Source organism: Pyxicephalus adspersus, chromosome 4 (genome assembly GCF_032062135.1).
Source record: "Pyxicephalus adspersus chromosome 4, UCB_Pads_2.0, whole genome shotgun sequence".
NCBI lineage: Eukaryota > Metazoa > Chordata > Amphibia > Anura > Pyxicephalidae > Pyxicephalus > Pyxicephalus adspersus.
Genome location: NC_092861.1, coordinates 114,847,910 through 114,872,043, shown reverse-complemented (window position 1 = coordinate 114,872,043; position 24,134 = coordinate 114,847,910). Strand labels below are relative to the sequence as shown.

General features: G+C 33.9%; 1 protein-coding gene across 1 annotated transcript in view; it reads right to left on the bottom strand.

Moving 5' to 3' along the window:
• Window positions 1-526: 526 nt before the first annotated feature.
• Window positions 527-24,134, bottom strand: part of THBS2 (thrombospondin 2) — a 56,126-nt gene continuing 32,518 nt past the window's right edge. The window contains exons 13-22 of the mRNA XM_072409352.1: window positions 23,269-23,487; window positions 22,421-22,528; window positions 16,158-16,317; window positions 14,526-14,644; window positions 12,433-12,667; window positions 9,368-9,595; window positions 8,288-8,559; window positions 7,823-7,920; window positions 6,985-7,124; window positions 527-4,161 (exon numbers count right to left, since the gene is read on the bottom strand). Of these exons, the coding sequence (XP_072265453.1) occupies window positions 4,154-4,161; window positions 6,985-7,124; window positions 7,823-7,920; window positions 8,288-8,559; window positions 9,368-9,595; window positions 12,433-12,667; window positions 14,526-14,644; window positions 16,158-16,317; window positions 22,421-22,528; window positions 23,269-23,487 (1,587 nt within the window). The 3' untranslated portion in view covers window positions 527-4,153. The remainder of the gene's footprint in view (window positions 4,162-6,984; window positions 7,125-7,822; window positions 7,921-8,287; window positions 8,560-9,367; window positions 9,596-12,432; window positions 12,668-14,525; window positions 14,645-16,157; window positions 16,318-22,420; window positions 22,529-23,268; window positions 23,488-24,134) is intronic.

Here is a 24,134-nt window from a genome sequence, read left to right as displayed (position 1 = left end):
TTTAAATTGCCCTGCAGATGACTGAGCATTCAAAACAGCACAAAGGTGATTTTTTTAACTAAAATACAAGGGCATTTATTTATTTATTTATTTTTTTCTCAGTAAATCAACCCCATAGAAGCACTAAAGTCTGTTCTTCTTTTAGTTAAGTGAAATAAAGCCAAATAATAGCAATTCAAAGTGTTTAATATAAAATATTATTAACTGAAAAGGTTTCCACATGGACCACATGTTAGCTTGAAAAGCTGCCATAAGAGCAGTATGTGGCCAGCCACTAAATGAAAACTTAAAACTTGGTGGTCTTGCTCATCCTCTGGCCTCAATCATTTTTTAGGTTACTGGCGTTTACAAAACAAGTAAAGTCAGAACTGCTATACTTGTTCTGAGCTAGTGGCTCAAAGTATCGAAACCCAAAATTCAGCATGATCAGCAATGAACAGGTTATGTCCATGGAAAACATCATATGAAAGGAATACATAGGTACGCCCAAGAGAAATGCAGAAATAATGTTACTACTAGAGATATATTTTGTTAAATCCTTTGTTTATATTTTATTTCCTATTATGAATATTAAAAAAAATCTATAAAAAGAATGATTGGTTCTGGCTAATTGTAGTAAAATTTAGGCTTTGTCAACAAAACAATAAATAATTATTTACAATCTTTTGCAAACAGGTTGACTTTTTAAAAACATAAACAGTCCTAAAATGTATTAGAAAAAAAGACATAAATAATTTACAAGGAAAAAAAATATAGTACAGTCTATCAATAATAACATCTTCCGTCCCATTCAGTATTTCGCAGAACAAACCCCAAGTAGACGCTACATCAATTACAAGGCTTACATTTAATGAAATACGGAAGTGTGTTTAAAAAAAATGGAATTGACAAAAAGCACACAAAAAAAACAAAAATAAAAAATTGCATAGCAGTTGTACAAAGGTGCAATAAATCCAAAATGTATAGTATTTTCCGACAAGCAAAAGCATATAAAACTAATTAGGAATGGCATTTATGGCATAACTATTGACAAGTATAAAATAATTCCCTTATTAAATTATATTTGCTCATCAAATAAACTTTGTATGTTTTCTATTTAAAAGCTTTCCAATGGTTATATTGCAGCACAATATCTCGTTTTGACATAGAATGATTTGGTATTTTCAGTGTTAGTTAGCAACAAAAACATCTACGTTTGGACAAAAAGCAGATACTATAACAATCATAAATCAGCAGGTGATGTGAAAGCATGATAAAGCGATCTATCACAATACAGAATACCTGTTATAGCCTAAAGGTAACAATCTCATGGCATAGCTGCTCCAGTATGAATAGGCTCAGCTTTACTGTCTTATTTTTTAAAAATGTCTACTTTTATCTGTAGCTCACAAACAGGTATTTTACTTTGTGATACATAATATACATGTGTAAATTTTTTACAATAGAAATGTAAGTAACAAAAGGAGCATTAGCCTTAATCTAGGGTTTTCCCAAATAGCTTAGCTGACTTCTGCTTTCCTAATCTTGCCCCTCAGTTAGTATACATACATATACTGTCATGTAGTAGACAGTGGTCAGTTTGGTAATTATAAGGTAGTGCTACTTTTGATATTTATATTATTATTGTTGTTATATTTAGCCATAGAAATTCTCCTAGACATAATAAACCCCTTGAAGATCAGTTTTAATTACTGCGTGTTTTGAGACTGAAGATCTACATATGCCAAAAATTCCCTAACTTTGCCATGCTTGCTCCTAAATGCATATAGACAAATCAAAAAGATCTGGTGCTTTGGTCCCAGTTAGGATTTGGGTTGTTTGGGTTATGATTGTGGCTATAGGAAATTTTGCACACTCCCAGAACACAAAGAGGTTTGTACGACCTTCCCTATTATATTAGCTATTCAAACAAAATTCTTCTAATTACAGATTCCTATCTATACAAAAATGGCAAACAGATAGCAGTTCATCACTTCTTTATTTTGACTTTTTTTCTGTTTGCCGCTTTTGAAATTGTCAGGTTTAAGGGGCGATCAGTATTTTTAAATCAATTCATGCTTGATTGCCCTACCGTAATTAACTTGAAGTAGAGATCAGAAGCACCATTCATTTAAATTGAGACACTTTTTTTAACTGAGAACAGCACTTCTGAAACAAAACACCGTTGAACTCCATTGTGGCCTATGGCATTCTCTCATTTCAAAGAAAGATGAAAGGCTTTCTGGCAAACTATAGCGTGGCAATAAGGCTGAAAAGTGATGATTTCTTTAGTTGATTGTATCTTTTAGACTGGGTTGAACAGGCTGAATTCCAGAAAAAATGACATTTTTTGCATGTAAGGAAAGCCATTTGGGGTGACCAATTAATTGCTTTAATTTTTAATTTAATTTAACTTAATTGCCCTTTATTTATATAGATCCTGAAAATTGAAAAGTTTATTGTTTATATCAATATGGGCTTGACTGCTTGGTTTTGTATAGAGTGGTAGAAGAGTTAACACCCCCTAGTAAGGACAAAAACCTTGAAAAGGTAAGTGAGTTATTCGCCATTTTTGTCTCTGGGCAGCAATAAAATAACAGGAGTACTAATCCTCTCCCCACCCTATAGAAAAAAATGGTCTGGACATATACTTATATTTAAATACATATTTAAAATGTATTTGATTAAAGGGGGCAACATAACGTTCATAAATGTATATATATCTTCTGAGGTATTTTACATTTTCTTAACATTTGAATGTTTTGTTGCCCACTGCAAAAAACTCTTCCCTTATAATCTAATTATCTCATACTAGATATGAGTATCTGCTTCTACTAAAATCAAAACATATGTTGTAACTATCACTATGGCTGTGAATTTCTCCCTGAGGAATATCATTTTATGCTATATATATTTATAATGTACTCGCCTTTATAAGTATTATTGGATTGTGCATTATCCTTCCTAGACTGGTAATAAAAATTAAAGTGCCAAGATACATATGTTATGGCAAGTAAGCAGACATAGCTAACTTCATATTGTAGGCTACAATTCACATACCTAACAGGTATTCTTAATAACATATATTCAAATATTCCTATTCAGATAAAGTGACAACAGAAACACAATACTGTATAGTGCTAATTGGGAATAATGAATTTAAAAAATAATGAATATATTGACATTTTATCAAGAATTCTCTTAACATGGGAAAAGGATTACTCCTCTGTATAATCTGGTTTGCATGTACAGATTGTACTGTATAACCTACAGTGTCTTGTGTTTTATGACGTATAGAACATATTTGAAAATAGATCATTTTGGTATATGCACAAAATTCTATTTTTACAGGATATTAAATAATTAAAGCACATGTGTTCTTTGGAATTGGGCAGAGCATATTGTAATACTGGTACCAGTCTAGTGCACTTCTATACATTTCTGTAATTGTGTTGACAAGTTAAATAAATGTTGTGTAGGATATTTTTCTCATAGGTTCAGATATATATCTAGATGTTTACAAGTCTATCTTAAATGATAAAATTTATAGTTTTTTTAATCTTTTTTTAGAGGCTTGTTTTAAGTTAATTTACCTTATTTTATATTTCTTTACCTAAAAACTGTGCTGTACAATGTGCTCCTATAATATTCCAATGCTTCTTAGCTATGATATGACATTGGGTTAAATATTTGTCTTTTAGTAAAACTCAGAAATAAAAATGATCAATCAGACATATATAACAACGGCAACTGGTGAAAAGGTAAGTCCAGGAGAATGTACATTAATGAAACTGATGGATAAACTGAGTGATCAGTGATGAGTGATATAATATATGTACTATATCAAAAACTGTGAGTTGATTAGTTGATGGATATAAGAAAGACATAAATGATCTTTTATTATAAAAATGTTGTTTACTGCAATATTAAAAAAAATAGTTTCACAAAAATCACCCAAAATCTGCTGATTTATCAACCTGACTAAAGTCCAAGATGAGTTTTTTCGCTCCTCTCTGTTGGTGTGCTGGATGTCTGCACTCTTTTCCTCTTCTACAAAGATCTTACAGGATTTCTGAGGTGTTGCTGTGCAGACAGTTTTATAGAGTACCAGGTGAATTGAGGTGTCTTGGTCACGCAGGATGTACAGTAAAGTACACAATATGTTAAAAAGTTCTTAGAAATCTGTAAAGAAAGTGAAACCATAGATTAATATGTGACTGATTTGAAAATGGATAAGGTTATACAGTAACTGCTTGTATATTGGGTCCATAAAACCTGACCGCAAAACGATTTTAAAACGATTGTGCAATGAGTGTAAAATTTGCAAATAGACCCCAAACCTCAACTATTGTATATTAAATTACACCAAAACTAAATAAAATGTATACAGGTAGTCCCAGGTTACATACGTAATAAGGACGGGTAAGTTTGTTCTTAAGTTGAATTTGTATGTCAGTCGGAAGAGGTACATTATTTTAATAAATGCAATTAGGACAGATGTTTGTCTCAACATATTATTAGGCAGCATGGTGTCAGTTACTGTATAAAATCCTCACTGTGAGTTAATCACAAACAAAGCAAAAAAAAAAAAAAAACATTTTTATGGAGCCTAGACCTCTAATAACTTCTGGAGCAAGCTGTGTTTTGATATGCAAAAAGAAACAACTGCAGAGTTTGTTGTGGTCATTAAAGAGTCACAAGAGGCTGCAGAAAGAGCTCACCCCCCTAAGATCACCCACAATCTCAGCTGTGTTTAGCAAAAGATTTCCTCTGCAAGTCATGCAACCAGCCCCTCCCCTATTAAAGCCTCTGTTCTGCACACAGTGAGCAGGGAATCCACGTTCGTATCTAGGAGGTGTCTGTATGTCGTATGTCCTTAACCTACCTGTATTTCCCCTTCCTCACTTCCCTCCTAATCTCAACTTTTCCAAACACCACTGTAAAACTTAATTTCAAGGAGCTTTGGATTCTCTTGGGTAACTGTTGCATTTACAAGACAAAGCCACAGTATTGACAGGTAAAGGTTCTCATTTATCCAGGTCTTTGTGTACATAATTGTAAATAGTCACATTCAACTGGACTTGTTCTTTCTTGTTCTATCCTTGTATTTTGCAGCTTTCCATAAACTGATGAAGCAACTTTGAAAGCTTCAACATTACAAAAACAAATCTAGTTTAATGTGACTAAGGACTACTAAACTCAGTAGGGGTGTTATCTGTAAGCAAACAAAGACTTTGATTGGCTATCTATGCTGACTTGCCTCACAGCATTCTTCCAAAGTCATACCAGTACCCAAGGGGCTTCTGAAGCTCCTAAAAATAGAGACTAATGGAAGAGTTTGGATTTGTTTAGATTAGGAAGCAGCAGGTAAAGGGGAAAAGACAATTTTTAGGATTTAGGAAAATTTGAATTTGCAACATGCAAAGAGTTAATTTGTATTTATTTTTATGTATACAGATGACATCAAAGGGAAATTGATTGCTTTACAGAACCAAAAAGATGTCAGTGTAATCAAAGTAAAACCCAATATGGCCAGAAAAGTTCACCAGATGTTTAGCTGCTAAATTCTACAGAGACTCTGTGCAATTGTACTATGTGAGAATTCATTTCTTGGACGCACTCGGCAAGATGACACAATACTCTAACATATGGAAATATTAATGAAAACACATATAGATTCAGTTGACTCCCATGAATAAATTCTACTGAGATAAGACAAAAGGATATTACTTGGACATCTTATATACAAGACATGTTTCTGTTCTTTTCTTTTTTTTCTTTTTTTGGTAAACTTGAATATTTCACTGTTTGTACTTCATTTAGGTTTACATGCCATTGACTTTTAATAACCCGTTTTGTGAGCACAGGTGCTGTGCACACTTCACTGCTTCCAAGGAATTCTACTTTAACTTGCACTAAAGGAATCCTACATTCACAATAAAGATTATCTCAAAACAGATCTAGGGGCCAATTCAAACAAACACAATGCAAGAAAACACATATGTAATCTAAAGTGTAGTATGCTAATAGCTTCTATAAACTTCTAGACACAGATGTGAAGCCGGCATGGTTTGTAACATCCCATGTTACACAATAATGAACTAAACATGCAGAAACATTGGTGGGTCACATGGTGCATTCATCTTGCAAATATTTGACTTTAGATAACATAGTGAACACTTAGTAAAAAAGGAATCTAATATCCCCATCCATCTTCAACTTCATATTTTGCAGTGCCATTCCTGTTTATTGTGAACATTGCCTTGTTTGATCCTGACCCAGCAGATGGTATACCCAATGTTTAAGACTTTTCTTGCTATGAAGAGAAATGAGTCTAACATATCATTACTACATTTATTTACTATATATTAAGGGAATTGTAAAAATAGATATGAAATCTTCAACAATCAAAGTATCTAATATATATATATATATATATACATATATATATATATATTGATATCCTGGCTTTAGAATTATTTAGTCCCCTTCATGGTGGTTAGACACAGCCGAGCACCACCAAAAACACTTTTACTTGAAACTTGCAACATAAGCAAGTAGTATTATAAGACACAAGAGTATGGTAAAAATAGCTTTATTGTAACCCCTTCACATTGATTTGTTGATAAATATTTTTTTATGTGATAAGTGATTTTTAGTGACCATGTGACTTTTTAAATGACCAAATTATCATTTAAAAAAATGATCAATGGCTTTATTGTGGGGTAAGCATTATCATTCGGGAAAACATTACCACTAACAGTTAACACTAAGGTATCATTCAGTATAGTGTTTTTTAAACTAAGAACTATTTTGGGATACTTTCAAATATCTTCTACAAACCTAAGGAGCTATTTTAATCATCTTACAACCTTTAAAACTGACCGAATGGACCTTAGTTTATCCTACTTTATTGGCTGTAGTGCAGTTTGACAATTTTTGAAAAGACAGTCCAATCCCAACAATTTTCGTTCACTGTAAAATGTTCAACTAGAGAACACTAACCTTTACATTCGTATTTGAGATCAGAGAAGAATACCATCTCTTGGGAGAACACAAAGAGCCCCAGTCGTCCTCCTGCATATGTCTTATCATACAATGGCCCAGAGTCTGCCATGATCTGTTTACCTTCATACACAACAACTCTGCAAATAGGAAAGTAGATAAATGTGAAATACAGTTCATCTACACAAACAACAATATATTCATATAACCATTATATTTGGCAATAATCAAGTTTTCATTAGTTGCATAATACATTTTAAAAATGAATTATGATTGATTGGCATTAGTTATTTATTCAGGTCACTACTACACTGTCCCCAACCTAAAAAATTGCAGGTAAAAGCACAGAATGTTCAAGCATTTTAAACGCATAAAATGCATTTAAATAAGTACAGGTGAAGGGAAATACTATATATTCTCGCTTGAGTGATAGCTCTAAGTCTACTGGCATTACATCCAAAAATTTCAGAACCCAGAAGCAGTCTCATGGCTTTTTGATGTCAACACAAGGAGGTTTTTTACAGGCAAAAAACATGCATGGCATGGATGGCCTGGCAACATGTTTTAACTGTTTTTATAAATGTATCACTACACAATAGTAAATTCATTCTTTCCTGTAGCTTTGCCACCACTACCCACCACCTGAGGTTTATCTCGGGTATCTACAGTAACTGAACTGGAAATATTTTAGTGACTAAATACAAATCTACACCTTATGTCTTCTATTTTTAAAGCAGTGAATCTAAAAGAGAATTTATCAGGTCCCTGTTTTCAATAGAAGCAATTTGTTTTCCAACGGTGAATGTTTGGTTAATGCCAGATTTAGGTAGCAGCTTACCTAATGTAGCCAGTCCTTGGTCTGTGAGTCAGATGCCACCTGTAAGCAGTGTAATCTTTCCAGCCAACATTTTTAGGGTCATGCCACAGTGTTCTTACCTGCAAAGGTTGTACATTTTAAATGGTCAGGATCATAAAATCAATATGAAATAAGAAAACATTTTAGTAAAACACATGGAGGGAAATGTGCAGGGTAGAGAATGAAATAATTCTGGCTTATGTCTCCATATGCATATATCAAAAGGTTTTAAAGAAAGGTGTTAAAACACCACATCTACTTAAAGCACCTTTCAGCATATTTATGGTAGAGCTTAGACAATAGGATATATGGAGGAGGAAGAAGTTGCAACATAGAGGCAATACTAGTTTAGATCTATGCTTTAATTCTCATCCTCATTCTTGGCCAAATTTTCATTTCCACTATACTTCTTCTAATAAATAACAAAAGGAACATAGCTAGCTGTACCTCTCCAGGTGTATTTCCAGTGTGCCACAAAGCATTCCTCAAGTGTTCACCAGTGCCTGTTGTTGAGTTGACAACTTTTAGAGAGACTCCAGAGTACCCATAGGCCCTGGATGGCTTATCTTCCCAATATGTTTGAGTGACTTGCTTCCACATCAGAACGTAAAATCTACTACTGGACTGATAACCAAACACAAAGCCAGCATAATCATCATCACGATCTGTGTTTACATAGAAGGTTCCACTAAAGTCAACCGCACTGAACTCGTCAAAGCCTAAAGGAAATAGTAGACAATATTTAGTTAAAAAGAAACATCAATCAATTGCGGGAAAGTAATACATCAAGTAGACTGCTATCTGACTTACAGTTCATCACCTCCTACCAAAAATGGAATGTCTTTATTTTTATGTAACAATATTATTTCTGCTATACCATAAAAACATCAACACATCGAGAAATATATGTTATACCTATAATTTAAAGTGTCATAACATTTGTGCAACCATCTGATTAATGGGTTTTAAAGATAACACTAAAGCTTCCTAGGAGTAAAATATTTCACTCTACATCTGGTGCTTTAACCATGCTATTAAATAACTCATTCTATAAGTACTTGTGGTCAGGGGTTTGTTTTCTTATGTTTTCTTCCTTTTTTCATGGGAAAGCCGTGGTTTAAATATATATAATCTATGAGCATTACGTCAAAACGAAATCATACTACATTACTGGTCACAACAATACAATCTTGTAGCTTGCATGCTTCTAGGTTCTTTAGAAGTTAGGCTGCTGTCTAAAAGAATTACTATGAAATGCTAAGGGCCCTTTTATACCCGTGGTGTGAAACTGTGCAGGTGGTAACTCCTAAGAACACAGTACACTGCTGCAGCCTCAACATTTTCAAACAGGAATTGTGTCTACTGTGGTTCATTGACTTAAAGAGTGCAAATGGGACTGTGATTGAGGCCATGGCAGAATGCTGCTGCTCACTATTGGTCAGACATGGTCCTTAATGTATAACTAAGTTGTAGATGCTACATGAAATACTTTGGAAACAGGAAAAAAAAAGTTTGTAAGTTTCTTACCTACAGCTATACCAGGATCTGAATTTGCAGTCTGAACCAGCTCTTTTCCTTGATGGCGAATCACCCAATTGGGATCAATTTGAGCTGTTCCCTTTGGATCTAAAGGAACCATCTGGAATTTCCTAAAGTCTGTTTCACTAATTCCACTGTTTTCTGGGCAGACATCAAAGATATCAGGAATGCTGTCGTTGTCAAAATCATCTTTGCAAGCATCGCCTCGGCCATCACCTGTAACAAATTTCAAATGTTTGAAAATACTGTATATATTTTGCAATTTCCTTAAATAAATGTGGAAAATAAAAATTAGTTGTTTAAATTAGAACTCCTTTAACAAAACATTGAATTTTCTTTTTGTAAGTTAGTAGAATGTGTAAATTGAAAGTATGTTGTTGTTTTGCCTAATAGAATAGTAAAGTTATGTTATATGGTTAGTTTTGCCACAGACATATATAGATATATACATAGAAGTATGTAATTAATGTTCTTTATTTAATTGTTTTATTTGCTTGCATCATCTGCTACCTGTAAGTAAACATATTATTCCACACCAAAATATTCCTTTCGATCCACTTAATTTCATGAGATTTTCTTTAGCTGCAAATCTCACAAGAAAATACTATTAACCTTTGAGATGTGCAATGAGTAATCTTGGCAGTGATGTGGGATAAAGTCTGATCTTCCAGGCTTATTTTATTCTGGCATGTTGCAAGGTATGTAATTTAGTATTGACTAGCTTAGGTCTTTTATCCCTGACATTGTTGCCTGCAGCAACATTCCACAATGGATATTTAATATAAAGCACATAGTATTGTGGCTTCTCTATCAGGATCAAGATGCAGTAAATCACAAAACAAGCTCTGGGCCATATGTGATTGCAGGTGAAAAATGAGTAACACTTTCCGGAAAGTCTTACTACACTCTAACTGACTGGAAACCAAGAAACCAATGCGGCTGCGAAAGTCTTTTAAACAGTCATACTAGGACATATTCCTAGGCCAGTGTGCATTAGTAGATTTGGTGCTTGTTTTTCAAGTCCTACTCCTAACAGATGTTTATTCTTAGTAGTCACAATAAAATCACCTTTTAGGCGCCATTTACACTATACATGACACACACACACACGTGTGTGTTAGGGCAACACTTTATCTTGCAGCTCAAGGTGCTCTCCATAAAACAACTCTTTCAAGGGTACTATTTTTGACACATAGAACCGAAATGTTCAATGTTTCCTGTTTTGCATTGCATTGTAGTTGCATTGCCTGCCTTTCTAGTAAAGCATTAAAATAAATTGCAGTTATAATGCCATTTAAAAATAGGAGCCTTTTAAAATAAATGGAACTACTATTCACTTTTTACAAAGTTACATGCACTGTGCTAACGTGTTGCCATAACATACAATTTAAGGCGCTGTAACTTATAAATGTAAATTGGCCCTCTAGTAAACATAATGTTCTAAGGATTTTAGTATGTGATCTTCTGAGCAGTATTAATTGTCTAAATGAATTAATATGCTTTTGAAAATTAATATGGGATTGGCTTACTTTTCTGTATATCTTTTTGATATATTAACTCAATAACTCGGCGTGTTTGTTTCCATTACACTTCATTTTATAAGAGAGGTTATGCAGATTCTATGGGTTCCATTTATTTTGGCTGTTCACTGAGTAAAGTGAATGAATACTTTGGAAAAGATAAATGCTGCTGACGTTTCATTCAATATGTGCAAACAAAAATCCTTTTTATACGTTTCTCTGCATATAACTTGGTAATCCTTGATTAATTTATCCCTTATTAAACAGCATAAACTCCTTTGGGATATCCGACTCATAGGGCCTGATTCATTAAAGCTCTCCTGGACTGGAAAGGATACACTTTCATTAGTGAATATGGGTGACACAGCAAGCCTGAAATGGATCTGGTTCAGCATTTTAAACATTTGCTAACAAATAGCAATTAACTTGTAAGGAATCATTTCCAGTTTTCCTGAATCACCCAGCTTCACAGATGAAAATGTACCTTCTCTAGCCTTGGAGAGTTTTCATAAATCAGGCCCATAGTATCTGAACAAGCCGTTATAATAAATAAAGTGTAACATTAACAAATAACTGGTGTTACTATACCAAAAAGGAGGGAGAATAGTTAATGTGGATAGTGCAGGTGGTTTATGGTTTTAGGGAATATTGTGAAACACAGATGAAGGCAAGTCCAGTCATAGAAATGCACATAATTGCTTAAAAAGATATGGCTGTTTGCCAAGTAACCCATAAACACAAGTCATCATGTATAGTACAATCTGATTCTCCACTGAGACAACTTATGTCTGTTGCCTAGTGTGGAATAAAAAAAATGACAAGTGGAGATTTGATATATGTATAACACTATATTTGTGCATGCTAAAAAAAGACATGCTGCGTCTTAGCTATAAATCTAGAGTTACAGTAATCCTGAATTTATCCCTGATGTAGAGCTAAAGTAATAAAGGTAATACAGTAAAAAAAAGGAAAAATAAGCATGACAAATGTCAGAGACATACAAAGTATGATGTCTGTTACGTTTTTTTTTTTTCTGTTTATAAAGCAAACTATTAAAACTGCAAAAAATATTCAGATGAACCCTGAACTTTACCCAGTGGAAATTTCAGATTTTTACCTGGGCTCTATGATTTTTATAAGGCATGTTTGGTCCAGGAGATTATTCCATTTCTTTCTAACCACACATTTTCATTTTGTATGTTAACATTCATGACAAACTTATTGCCTATTTTTTTACCCAATTTTGCAGCAAGAATAGTTTTTATTAAACATTTAAATGCTTTTGTTCTTGTAACATATTTTAACATAGTCTAGGTAGCAGATTAGCGTATATATTCCAAGCCTTAGAAAATCTCTCTTTTCAATGATTGTTTAAGAAGGCTTTGGAAAACCACTAATGGAAGCTTAAACTGTGCTCAGTACTGAGCTATGAATTATTATAGATCACTTTCTCGAATTAGTGCTTACCTAACTAAGATAAGTAATGTTATTTACTTACTGACTAGCTATATGTTGTAAAGCCTTAAACCTTACCATTGGAGTCTTTCTGATCTGGATTAAACACAAGTCGGCAGTTGTCTCTATCATCAGGTACGCCATCATTGTCATCATCTGAATCACAAGCATCTCCTCTGCCGTCTTTGTCATGGTCGGCTTGGTTTGCATTAGGTATGTAGGGGCAATTGTCCAAATTGTTTTGATAACCATCTTCATCAATGTCCTCATTGTTATCACACTGATCTCCCACAAGATCATTATCCACATCGGTCTGAAAGTAAAGGGTCATATTTAGGAAAGGTATGGCTTTAAAAACCACATACCTGGAGAATAATAATTTTGAGAGGCTTTTATTGTGCAAAGGAAGAGATGTAGAAAATAAAAGATGTCAAACTTCAAATACTGGTTGTTAAATTGGTGGTCTTTTACATTAGATCGGATTTAAATTGTGAACAGCAATGCATTCCAAAGAATGTTATTGGAATTTCAACTAAATTCTTAGTTTAAAAAAAGGTGAGTGGCAGCTATGAATGTCAACGATCGGTCTGTACTTGATTGTAAGATCAGATAAATGCTTTAAAATCTTCAAACTGTATTAATATAATCTACGTGTATCTTTGTTCTGTCTTCTGAAGGTTTGATGCCTATGCACTACAAAAAGCAGACAGGGCATTAGCAGACTGGGTGAACTCAATAATTTGAGGGTCTTCGCTTTAATTTTATTGTCTGTTATGTATTTTTTTAAAAGTTCATTTACTAATTTGAAGGATTGGGGTTTAATAAATACTGCACTAGATTTCTGTAGTTCTTCTCTGTATAAAGTCCTTATTTTGTGGCACTTTAAGAAAGCTTAAAATATGCAATCTGAGAATTCCTCTTTATAGAACCAAGGCATAAATTAGCTTTTAAATTTTATTTTTGTTGCAGTGTAATAAAATTGTTGGAATTTACAGTAGTAATTTGAACTTAATGAAGAAAACCCTAACTCTAGTATATATATATATATATATATATATATATATATATATGCATTTGACATTTTTGAAAGATCTGGAATATAGTTAATAAAGATTAAAGTTGGTTTATATACATTTCTTGTTGTTTTTATCATATTAGCATTTTATTTCTTTTCATTTATCCTTTTACAAATGCAAATGTGAAGGCATCATACAAGCCATGTGGCCACCACTTTCTATGACCATGGCTTGCATTAGCCCTGCCATTGTGCTGGGAGGATCTGAGGGAGGATCAAGTGAAAAGGGGTATGGGGGGAGGAGACCTTGTTCTAAAACTGGGCAAAAAAAAATAGTTCCTTAGCCTTCCACCTTACCTTCTTTCTTTTTAAATGATGTATTTATTTTTTGTGCATTATTGCTTTTTGCTACCATGTTTAAACAACAAAGAAATCAACTTGTTTTTACATCCATCATTTCACCATTTTTAGGATGTAAGGTGGACAAGAAATTCTCTCAAAAAATAACTATATTTTGTCTTGCACACTACTTTTTACTTTTTTTTTTTACTTTTTATCTTCCCAAATTTGACAGTTCAGAAATGCAGCTTTAAATAATTCCCCTGTGACTGAATTCACAATTGTAAATCGTCTAATATTACCAACATACATATTTCCACTAAATCCCTAAATGACCCCTGATTTATGTGACATTGCTAGTGTTAATACTTTATTTTATAGCTTTTTTTGTCATGCAAACTTCTAAACTGACAGTTAAGGGATACACTACTTTAAAGGTAAAACTCCCAAACGTGTTTTCACTAAGTCAAACACACAATAGTTAGTTGTGTTTTTCCTAAGACCGAGTTTGTATGAAAGTCTTTCAGAAAAGAAATGTGAAGCGCTGAATTTCACATTGAACTGTCTTGCCCAAACAAAAGCCTCTAGCTATGAATGACTGCCATTGACGTTCACTGTGTTCAGATATTCTGCCTGGGGGTGCAGTTCCATGTAATTCTGCATTCTCCAGCTTATGTCTGGGTTAAATGAAAATTACCATACCTTGCTTCTGAAGTTTAGTATTTTTGCACTCTTTGTTAATTAGCCTGAAATCCACTTTGTAACACCATTGAAGTCTATCCAAGCATGTCTAAATGAGAAATAGTTTTCTGCATACCTGGTCAGGATTGTGCATTAAAGGACAGTTGTCACATTGATCACCCACTCCATCCTTATCAGTGTCAGCCTGGTCTGTATTGTACACATATGGACAGTTATCCAATTCATTTAGGATATCTAAACGAAAATATATTACAAAATATATTGTACTGTTACTAAATTATAATGTTTTATTTTACAATGTTACATTATTATATGATCATATAATAAAATAATATAATGGCAATGTTATGGTTAATCTGTTACACCTTTCCTGCTTTCAATCTGTTTTGCCTTGCCATATACATATAGAAAAAATATCTTTAGTGGTTGAAAAAAATATTATAAAATAAAGTAAGTACATGTCTTTTATAATTGTTCTTTGCAGAACAGAATCAGAATCCAAATTTATCAACAAAACAGCGATCACTTCTGAACAATTGTTTAATTCAATAAAAATAATGAAAATGTAACTTTTAATAATCATACTTAATAAGGATACTGTTACATAGCAATATAAAAAGATTTCCCTGTATTTCTCTGCTATGTCTGCAACATGACAATTTGATAAATCATAGTAGGAGAATCAACATCATCCTACCCTGCGGTTTGGACAAGGCCTTGATTAAAAAATGTGCACTGCCAGGTACAATATTTAATTTCAAAACAGAAATTATGTGTAGAAGCTGCAGCATGGGTAGTATTACCTTTGATGGTGCTTACATTAAACTGCTTCTGGACCAATTCCTCTGAGCTCTTTCCATGTGGGCCCAGTGTAACCTGCTTGTAGATAGATTTGGGATGTATAATTGGGGCTACCCCTACTGTCTCCAAATTATTGGTAAAAATGCTTAGCTCATTCCCAGCTCATCTTGACTTTAGGAATGGTTCCACGAGATGTTCTCTGTACCCACATCTTGGTCATTCTCAAAGCCTTATCTTTCTACACTAATTATTGCCAATTTCATTTTTGAGCCTTTACCCTGGGCCATGAAGCCATGAACAACACCATGAGAATGATAAACATCATCCATAGATCACACACATGTTATGTTGCTTTGGTATTGGTTTCTTTTGACATAGCAAAGGCATTCAACAGAGTAAAATGGCCGTTTATAAGAGCCACAACATAATTTTTCCCTTGTCCAATGGTGCTCCATTACATTTTCATGCTTAACCTAGAACCTTTCCTTCATGTACACCTATTGCACATCATGTCTCCAGTGATTTTGGCTGTGGTGTAGGTTTCCCTGATTCAATGTTATATTATAAATCTTCTTATGCTGCTCAAGCCATCAGCTGCTATAGAAATGGACTTATTAAAATATGGGTGTCCAAATTGCTCCCACCTGTCCTTTTTTGGTTCCCATTTGCCCTGTCTTTTATTATTTTTTATTTACCCTGCTCTTTTCCAGAAACTCCTTTCACTTTAGGCTACATTTGCAACTTATTGTACTTGTCACTATGCTTACATTGGGAGGAGGTGGTGGGGTGAGGGTGCTGGGTGGAGCGTAGTGGTCTGCTTGAACAATGACAATTTATTTTAGGCTGGACACATTTTTAGTATATTTTAAACTCAATAAATACAGGTTTAAACTATTAAATTCTATTAAATTGACTTCAGCCTAAATGACTAAGTAAAAGAACATACCGTCACCATCAATGTCCACTGCACAGGCATCTCCTTCTCCATTATTGTCAGTATCAATCTGGGCAGGATTATGCACATATGGACAGTTGTCACAGCGATCTCCTACTTCATCTTTGTCATAATCAAACTGACGTGGGTTGAAAAGCAGGGGGCAATTATCCTAAAACATAAAATGCAAACTTTTAGTTACACTTCATTAGTCTTTGGAATCCAATATTTTACACCATTTAACTAATAATTTTTAGCATATTTAGAAAGTACTTTTGTGGAAAGTGCTTTCAGTCCAGTTCTTAATTCTTGCCCTTTGAGACAGGTAGTTTGAAGAAAAAGTGTATTATCCCCTCTTAGACAATAGTCTCTGGATCAGGAGTCCACATTCTTTTTGACCCATAGTTCGGGGGACATATCTAAAATTTTGGATTCCCCCTTACTTTCTATATCAGTGACAATGGTCAACTGTACAAATACAGTGGTGAGTTTACACAATGGGGACAGCAAAAAAGACAGTTTAAGGATAGTAAAGACAGTTAAATATAGTGCATTTTGCACTCTTTCCAAAACTAAAAAAAGAGGTTTTGCCTAAAGACACAGTTTAACTTCTCTGTGCACCAAGAGACTGCCCTTTGGAAGTCCAAATTAATATATTGGCCTTCATTTGGGATAAAATTTAACGCCATATTCTCAGAGTTAGGAGAATTCATTTTCTACACCTACCTTTTCCCCAAGTTTTCTAATCCCACTTTTATAGTCTACTTTAGGGATGACCTAAAAGCGTATCTAAAACAAGTAGGCCAATGTTGTATTTGTACTTAATGCTCAGTTACATTGTGAAAAATATTAATTTACAGCATGCACAGCATTTAAAAAACACATATGTATCTCACACTGCATGATAAAGTTTTAGAATTGAACCCAAAGTAAATAATAATTTTGAAACTGTTACTACATCAAACATGAGTTTTTCTGAGGTCTATCTACCGAAGATCAATGGTCAATTGGCATAGACCCAAGACCCATCTCTCTTGAAGTGTTGATGTGGCACTTCAGTGCCCTGGTCTTTTTCATTCTTCCTCAAAAGTGTTTGATATATTTTAAAGATGAAGGAAATAGAAATGTCTGACTACCAATTAGACTCTAGATTTGAGAAAACTTCCACCATTGACAGTTGTCTTTGAAACAGGTGCCCACATTTAAAAATGTCCTTCTACTTTGATCACCATGACAAAAATGACAGTTGATCTTCCCAGTAAACAAAGATAGTAAAAAATGTAAAAGTACTGATTGTTCTTTACTTTGATTTGATATTTTCGAGTTGCTTTAATAAATAAACTACGATTGTGTTTACTGGCATTTACGAAAATAGACTGAGATGGTGAATAGGTCTATAAATCTAAAGTCTGCCCCCACTTCTTATCTGATTAATATTTATACAAAATAAACACAGAGTAGTCTGAGATAAACAATGTTGTATAATAAAGTTTGGAAGTGTACACAGTCTCATGTTGGCCACCTCAGGCATACTATAATAAATGATAGTGGACATTCTTATAATTTTTTTTATGCTATATGAGCGTGACATGAGAGAAAACAGGAAAAGAGGAGGTTTATGTTTGAGCTTGCAAGTAATGTGACTGTTAAATGTAAATATCTCAAAAATGTTGAATGAGACACATTAATTTATATTGTTGTCACTGCAATTTTGCAAATCTTTGCTTTTTTTTTGCTCTTTCAGAATCGTTTTTTAGAACCTGCTTAATATAATGCGTAACATTTAATATAATGGTTTAGTGAACAATAACTGATAAAGTTTGTTATTTTTTCCAAGAAATCACATACTGATTTCACATATACTAGAGCTAAAATGAATCTCAAGCTACTGAAAATAGGAAAGTGTGTAAAAATGATTGCAATAAATTGACTTGTAATAGAGAAGAAACTTGAATGAGTAACCGCTTCGGTGGCATATCAAAACTTTTCCAATTATTAGTACAAATATCCTATTAAAATTTGCATTTATATCCCAAGAGACAACACACTTATGCAAAAGGTTTGTAAATTTTAGACAATAGAACTGAGAAAAGGTGATTTGCCAATGGTATTAACATAATGATAGGGGAGGAAATGAAAAATAAGAAAAACAAAACAAAGTAATAATAAACTTTAGCTTTAACTCCATTTTTTTCATTTAGTCTCCCTTTGGTCCACTTGGATTAAATGGGAGTGAGAGGAGTAAGAGCGGCTGCCATGTGCTGTTAAATGTAAAACGGCAAAAGACAAATTTAAAAAAAGGAATGAACAAATAAGTCTTGAATCTAGTAACCAGCCGGCACTTGGAACCATATATAATGTTTTTTGCTGACAAAATTGGAAAAGAAACTAGAATAGGTTATATTGCAGCTATATTTTTTTTAAGATGGAAGAAGCAATAAAAAGTCCCGGGCAAGAGTGCTGCTAAACCACCACACTGGAAATGAAAATCAGACTGGAAACTTTATGAATGTGTGGCAGTCTTGCCTTTGTCTGGGGAATGGCTGGTTTACTGGACGCCAGATGGAGGTTCCCGGTAACATGACTTCCAGTATAACGACTTCATCCAGACAAATTACACTGAACAAAGAAGCTTAGCCACAAAAATAAATGAAATCTATTTCTATTTATTTTCTGTTGATAAGAATCGGTATATTCTGTACTTGGAGGCCCTTTGAACTTTGTATTTGATGTCTTCTGTATTATTATTATTATTACACAGTATTTAAATTTTTTGTATTTATAGTATTTGTATTGAAAGCAATTCTTTATTCGGATTTAATCAGATGTCATTCAGACGCCTAAAGCCCTTCATAGACCTCAGATGGATGTCTGTTAGTGGAAATGATCTTTTGTGATCATTTCCAGTGACAGATGAGTGCTGTTCTGGTCAATAACGAGGGGAGGAAAACCATAGCAGTTGGTTCAAATCTGTTGTTCATCAATCCATTCTGATAATTGGAAGACCACTGTACACATGCCAGATTTTCACCCGAAACCAGAATGACCATTTATCTTATGTGACAATCATATGACATATACATGAATCATAAAGACATAACCGACATCCATTAGAAAGGTTCACAGTCTAATTTATCCACTATAGTATATAGTCAGTTTCGGGGGAAGCCAATAACCCATCAGTATGTTTCTGAAATGATGGGAACAAACCCATGCAAACACTGGGAGAATCTACATGGAGGTAGCATCATAGCCAAGGATTAAAGCTGGGACCCGGATATTGCAAGACAAACACACTAGCCACTAAGCCATCACAAAAATTTCATAAATATATGTATATAAACTTTAATCCATTAACGGCCAGCAGACTTTTTAAAATTTTTGCCTATATCTGGAGTGATTGCAAATTAGTTGAAGGAAAGCCCAGAAATTCAGAGCAGGTATTACTGCTGCTGGAGTCCATGCAACCCATGCACTGTGAGAAGAAATTACCAGAATTATCTTCAGCAGGAAGATACAGTAAATAGCACACCTTTTGTTTTTGTTTTTTTTACTACATTAAGGAACAGTAAGAACTTGTGTCAGACAGTAACATTTTAACCTTTACTTTCACAATGCAAAATTCCAGTAAAAAATTGGGGTAACACTCAATCAACGTAATAAAACACCAAGTCAAGTAGACGTCTGGGATATCAATCTGTCTTGTTAGGAAGTATAGGTCATTGTGAATCAAAGTTAACTGCTTTGGTGCATATAAAAGCAACAACAGGGTGACAGGAGGGGCAACAGAAAGTTAACCCCCAGGGAGTAAATGGTTTACCACAGACCATTTATCTTTCCTTATTCTTCCTGATTGTTATTTCATCAGTCTTTTATTTTGCTAGTGCCCTTGTCACTATTGGTACTATACTGCAGCATGAGGTCGTACTTGCGGCCAAATCCAGAGAACGCAGTTGGCAAGTTCACCAATGGCAACCTTTTCTCTTTAAAACTGATAGCAAGTTCATACTGAACACATGACATATGTGAATGAATCTGAAGTTAAGATCTGATATGTGATTTCAGTGTTTCCTTTTTTCAGCAGTGTGAATATATACCTTTTGATCTGAATTCCACAAAGATGGTCCACGCCCTAAGTATCACAGATACTGATGTGCACCCCCACCTTCACCATTTTCTTAATTAACCACTGATGCCTAATCCTTAAATGTGTGCATAACAATTATCCATTCTTGCAAATATTTTAAACATATAACACGTATAATATGTTCCAGCTTGTGGTTTCAATGGTATTTAAACCCTCATGAAGTTCATGGTTGATGCCAAGAAATTACAAGAACAAAAGCATTTAAGAACCATTGCATATAGCAGTCCCAGTAATGTGCTCAGGAATTAAACATAACAAGTGTTGCCAGACCATATGAATCTGGAATCAGTTGGGCAGGAACCAAATGAAGAACTGTGATATGCACTAACTATATTTAGATTTATCTGCATTATTCTACATCTGTTATTAGTATTATTGAGAGATTACAGAGTTATTGAGTATTGAGTTATTGAGTTATTTATCCAATCATGTCCAAGCAAAAATCTCTTTTGGGACACTTACTTGCACATATTATTCTTTGCAAAGCAAATTTTATTTACATTCTCTAAACTATGTGAAACTACTGAAAAATTTGCTAAGTGTATAGCCCCAACTAAATAAATCAACCTCTATGTAAAGAAAGTTTTTTAGGTTGTTGAACACATAACCGGACTGAAAGATAGGATTTTTAGGGTAGTACAGCAAAACAATTATGATGGCCAGCTTTTCAGAAACCTTTCAATTGCAAATGAAGAAGGCATGAACCATAGCCCTAGGTGTGCTGATTTAAGTGCTACAGTTTGGTATAGGGTTATTAAAAGAGTATATACCAGGATAATAGGCAAGAGTTAACATCCATTTAAAATAATAATATATAGACATTAAGGGCTCCATTGATAAAGCAGGGAATTTGATATTCCCTCAAACATTCCTTGGTGGGAATTAATTACTGCCATTATTGGAACATGGAAGATTACCAAGAGGGAATGTTAAGGAAATGTCAGATTTCCTGTTTTATAAACAGAGCTCTAAAAGATTTTGCAGACGGTAGATATGGTTTGTATAGTTTGAAAAGAATAATTAACAAATGATAAAAACTACAGTCTAAGATTGTGAGAAAAATGTACATTAACAAAACAAAACATTAAAAAAATCAGGTCCAACCAGTACAACACAAATGGGCTGTGGTTTTTATAAATGAATATATTGCATTAGTAATTTAATATCAACCATTATTATAATAAACTCCAGCTTTGGAAAAAAAAAAACTTTAATGCATCCTCTGTTTGATCTGTAAAGTTTGTGGACTCTGTAGGAGATATTAGCATCAAATGCAGGTTGTAGAATTGTTTGGAGCAAAAAGACATTTTTTGTCTGACACTTGGATTTAAACATCTTGCAACATTTTGCAGATATGTAATTTCATCATATATAGATCAGATGATTCCATCTGAGATCTATCCTTGATTTGTATTTGTAAGGTAATGACTGGTGACTGTTCTCAATTTAAATTCTGGAATGAAATAACTAAGGATGCTTCCAAGCTTGCAGATAACAACAATACATGGTTGCCTAGGGTGTAATCCATTTTATGTTTTGTTACAAATCCATTTAGTTAACATCAAATTCATTGTAGGTTTCAGTAACCCAGTTCTGACAGTTGTACAGTTTGAAAACAACGTGATAAAACCTTTAAAAGCCCACCACAATCATACTGTGTGGTGCTAAGGCTTGTGGCTATTAGAGTGAAGTTTGTAATAGTAGAAATTCAAGTAGCCAGATGAATCAACAAACTACAATCCTAATTAATAAATAGTTTATGAGTGTTTTAAAATAGAATATATATCTCAGTTTGCCATGTGCCTGGCATAAAATATATTCTTGAGCTGAAATTATTGCAACTGCATGGTAGAGAACTTATGAAATGAGACATCATTTTTACAGCCTTCTCCTTACTCCTACAATGATCTCTCCATTTGCAGTACAGACACTGGAAGTTTAGGTTGTAGACCAACTATTGCCTATTTCTTTCAGTTAGGACTCAACTTTACAGGACATGCAGGGACAACAGATAATTTAGGGAGTTTTGATAGTAAAGTTTCCATTATTTAAATGTCATATGGGATTTTTGGTATTTTTTTTTCCTCAAACACTAAAAAATACTTTTATGGTAACATTTTACTCTTACCTTTTCATCATCTACACCATCATTGTCATCATCTCTGTCACAAGCGTCACCAACACCATCCTTATCAAAGTCTTCTTGTCCAGAATTTGGGAGAAGTGGACAATTATCCTTTAAAAGAGGAAACAATGTTAACTTAGAAAATAAACTACTATTTTTTAATGTTGTCTCTTAAAATTAAATCCCAGGATAGCCATGATTCTTGAAAGTTTTGCCAGCAATAGATGTCTTTTTAAGCACTTTTAGGCAGAGGAAGACAGATACTGCTAGTAGCCTACAATCCTTTTAGTTGACATTAACATTATATTTTTCTCTGCTGAATCTTGTGCCACAGTGCACAGTGCTGCAATATTGTATACTGTTATTGTGTCCATTGTGGCTCAAAGCCAAAAAGGCTTATAACTGAATGATATTGTTTGGCCATTTCCTGTTCTCTATCTTCTGTTCTTTGGCATTGTCTAATGGGAAGTCATGGTTGTAAAAAAAAAAATTGAGAGCATCAAGAAGACATTAATTTTCATGTCTAACAGTTTAATTTTTTAACATGTGTTCTGCTTGCTTAAAATGTATAACCCACAGAAAAAGTTCCTTGGTCTAATTGGGTTTTGGAAACCAGCTGCGGTAGTCCTGCGATTATATACAGTGATAGATGTTCAGAAGCAAACACTACTCCTCTGTCACTGAATCAAGTCATAGAAATTATCCCAATATGAGTGGGGTCTAACTAGGCAAAACCAATCCCATTTGTGATTTTACCTTAACCTGAAATTGTTGTAGTCACCAGGCACTTACATAGCTGTCCAGATAACTTATGGCTACTAATTATATTCCACAAACTATATAGTTCTTACCTTAATACAATGGTAAGTAGCATTGGCAGCACAGACAAGATTGTTGTTGGGCCAGCCATCTAAATCAGAGTCTTCTCCACAAATGATTCCATCACCTGCATAGCCTGTGCGACATTCACATTTGAAGGATGGTTCGCTGAAGTGGCCAATATAAATACATTCTGCAAACTTGTGACAGTTGTGAGACTTGTCTTTGCATGGATTTACTGGTTCACATTCCTAAATAAAGATTTAAATATTATTTGTAATATACAAGTAAATTAAAAGACAGGTAAAAAAGTATAAAGAATAAGAATAAAAAAAAGACATAAAGATACACCAAATAAAGTCTGGGTGGCACAAAAAGACTGAAGAGGCATTCATATTAAATACAAAACCCATGTTCCTTTATATTGGAAACATCTTAATAATGTATTATTTCACATGTTCTTTACTTGTAATAAGAGCTAAAAGACAATAAGATATGCGGGCAATAGTAGGAGCAGAATGGACACACAAAAAAAAAATGAGAAGGGATAGGGGATTTATAATGATCAATAACTGTCAGGCTACTTTATACAATAATTCAATACAAATATTTTTTCTTCCACTGTTTTTTTCTGCTAGAATACAAAATTACTTAAATTGTCCACATTCCAGTCTCATCCACTAGAAAGGTCTTATTGCCCATGCATTCCACTGCCGACCTGTCACTCTTCATAGCAGCTATGTATATTCTGATATTGTTTTGACAGATGCTTTTCATTAGAATTCCTCGAAGGAGTTTAAAAACACAGTGTGGAGATTAATGACTAAGTGTCAGCTACCCTATACAAGGCTATCTGACCTCATAAGAAAAGTCTTTCTGCTGTCTGCCCATGCTGTCC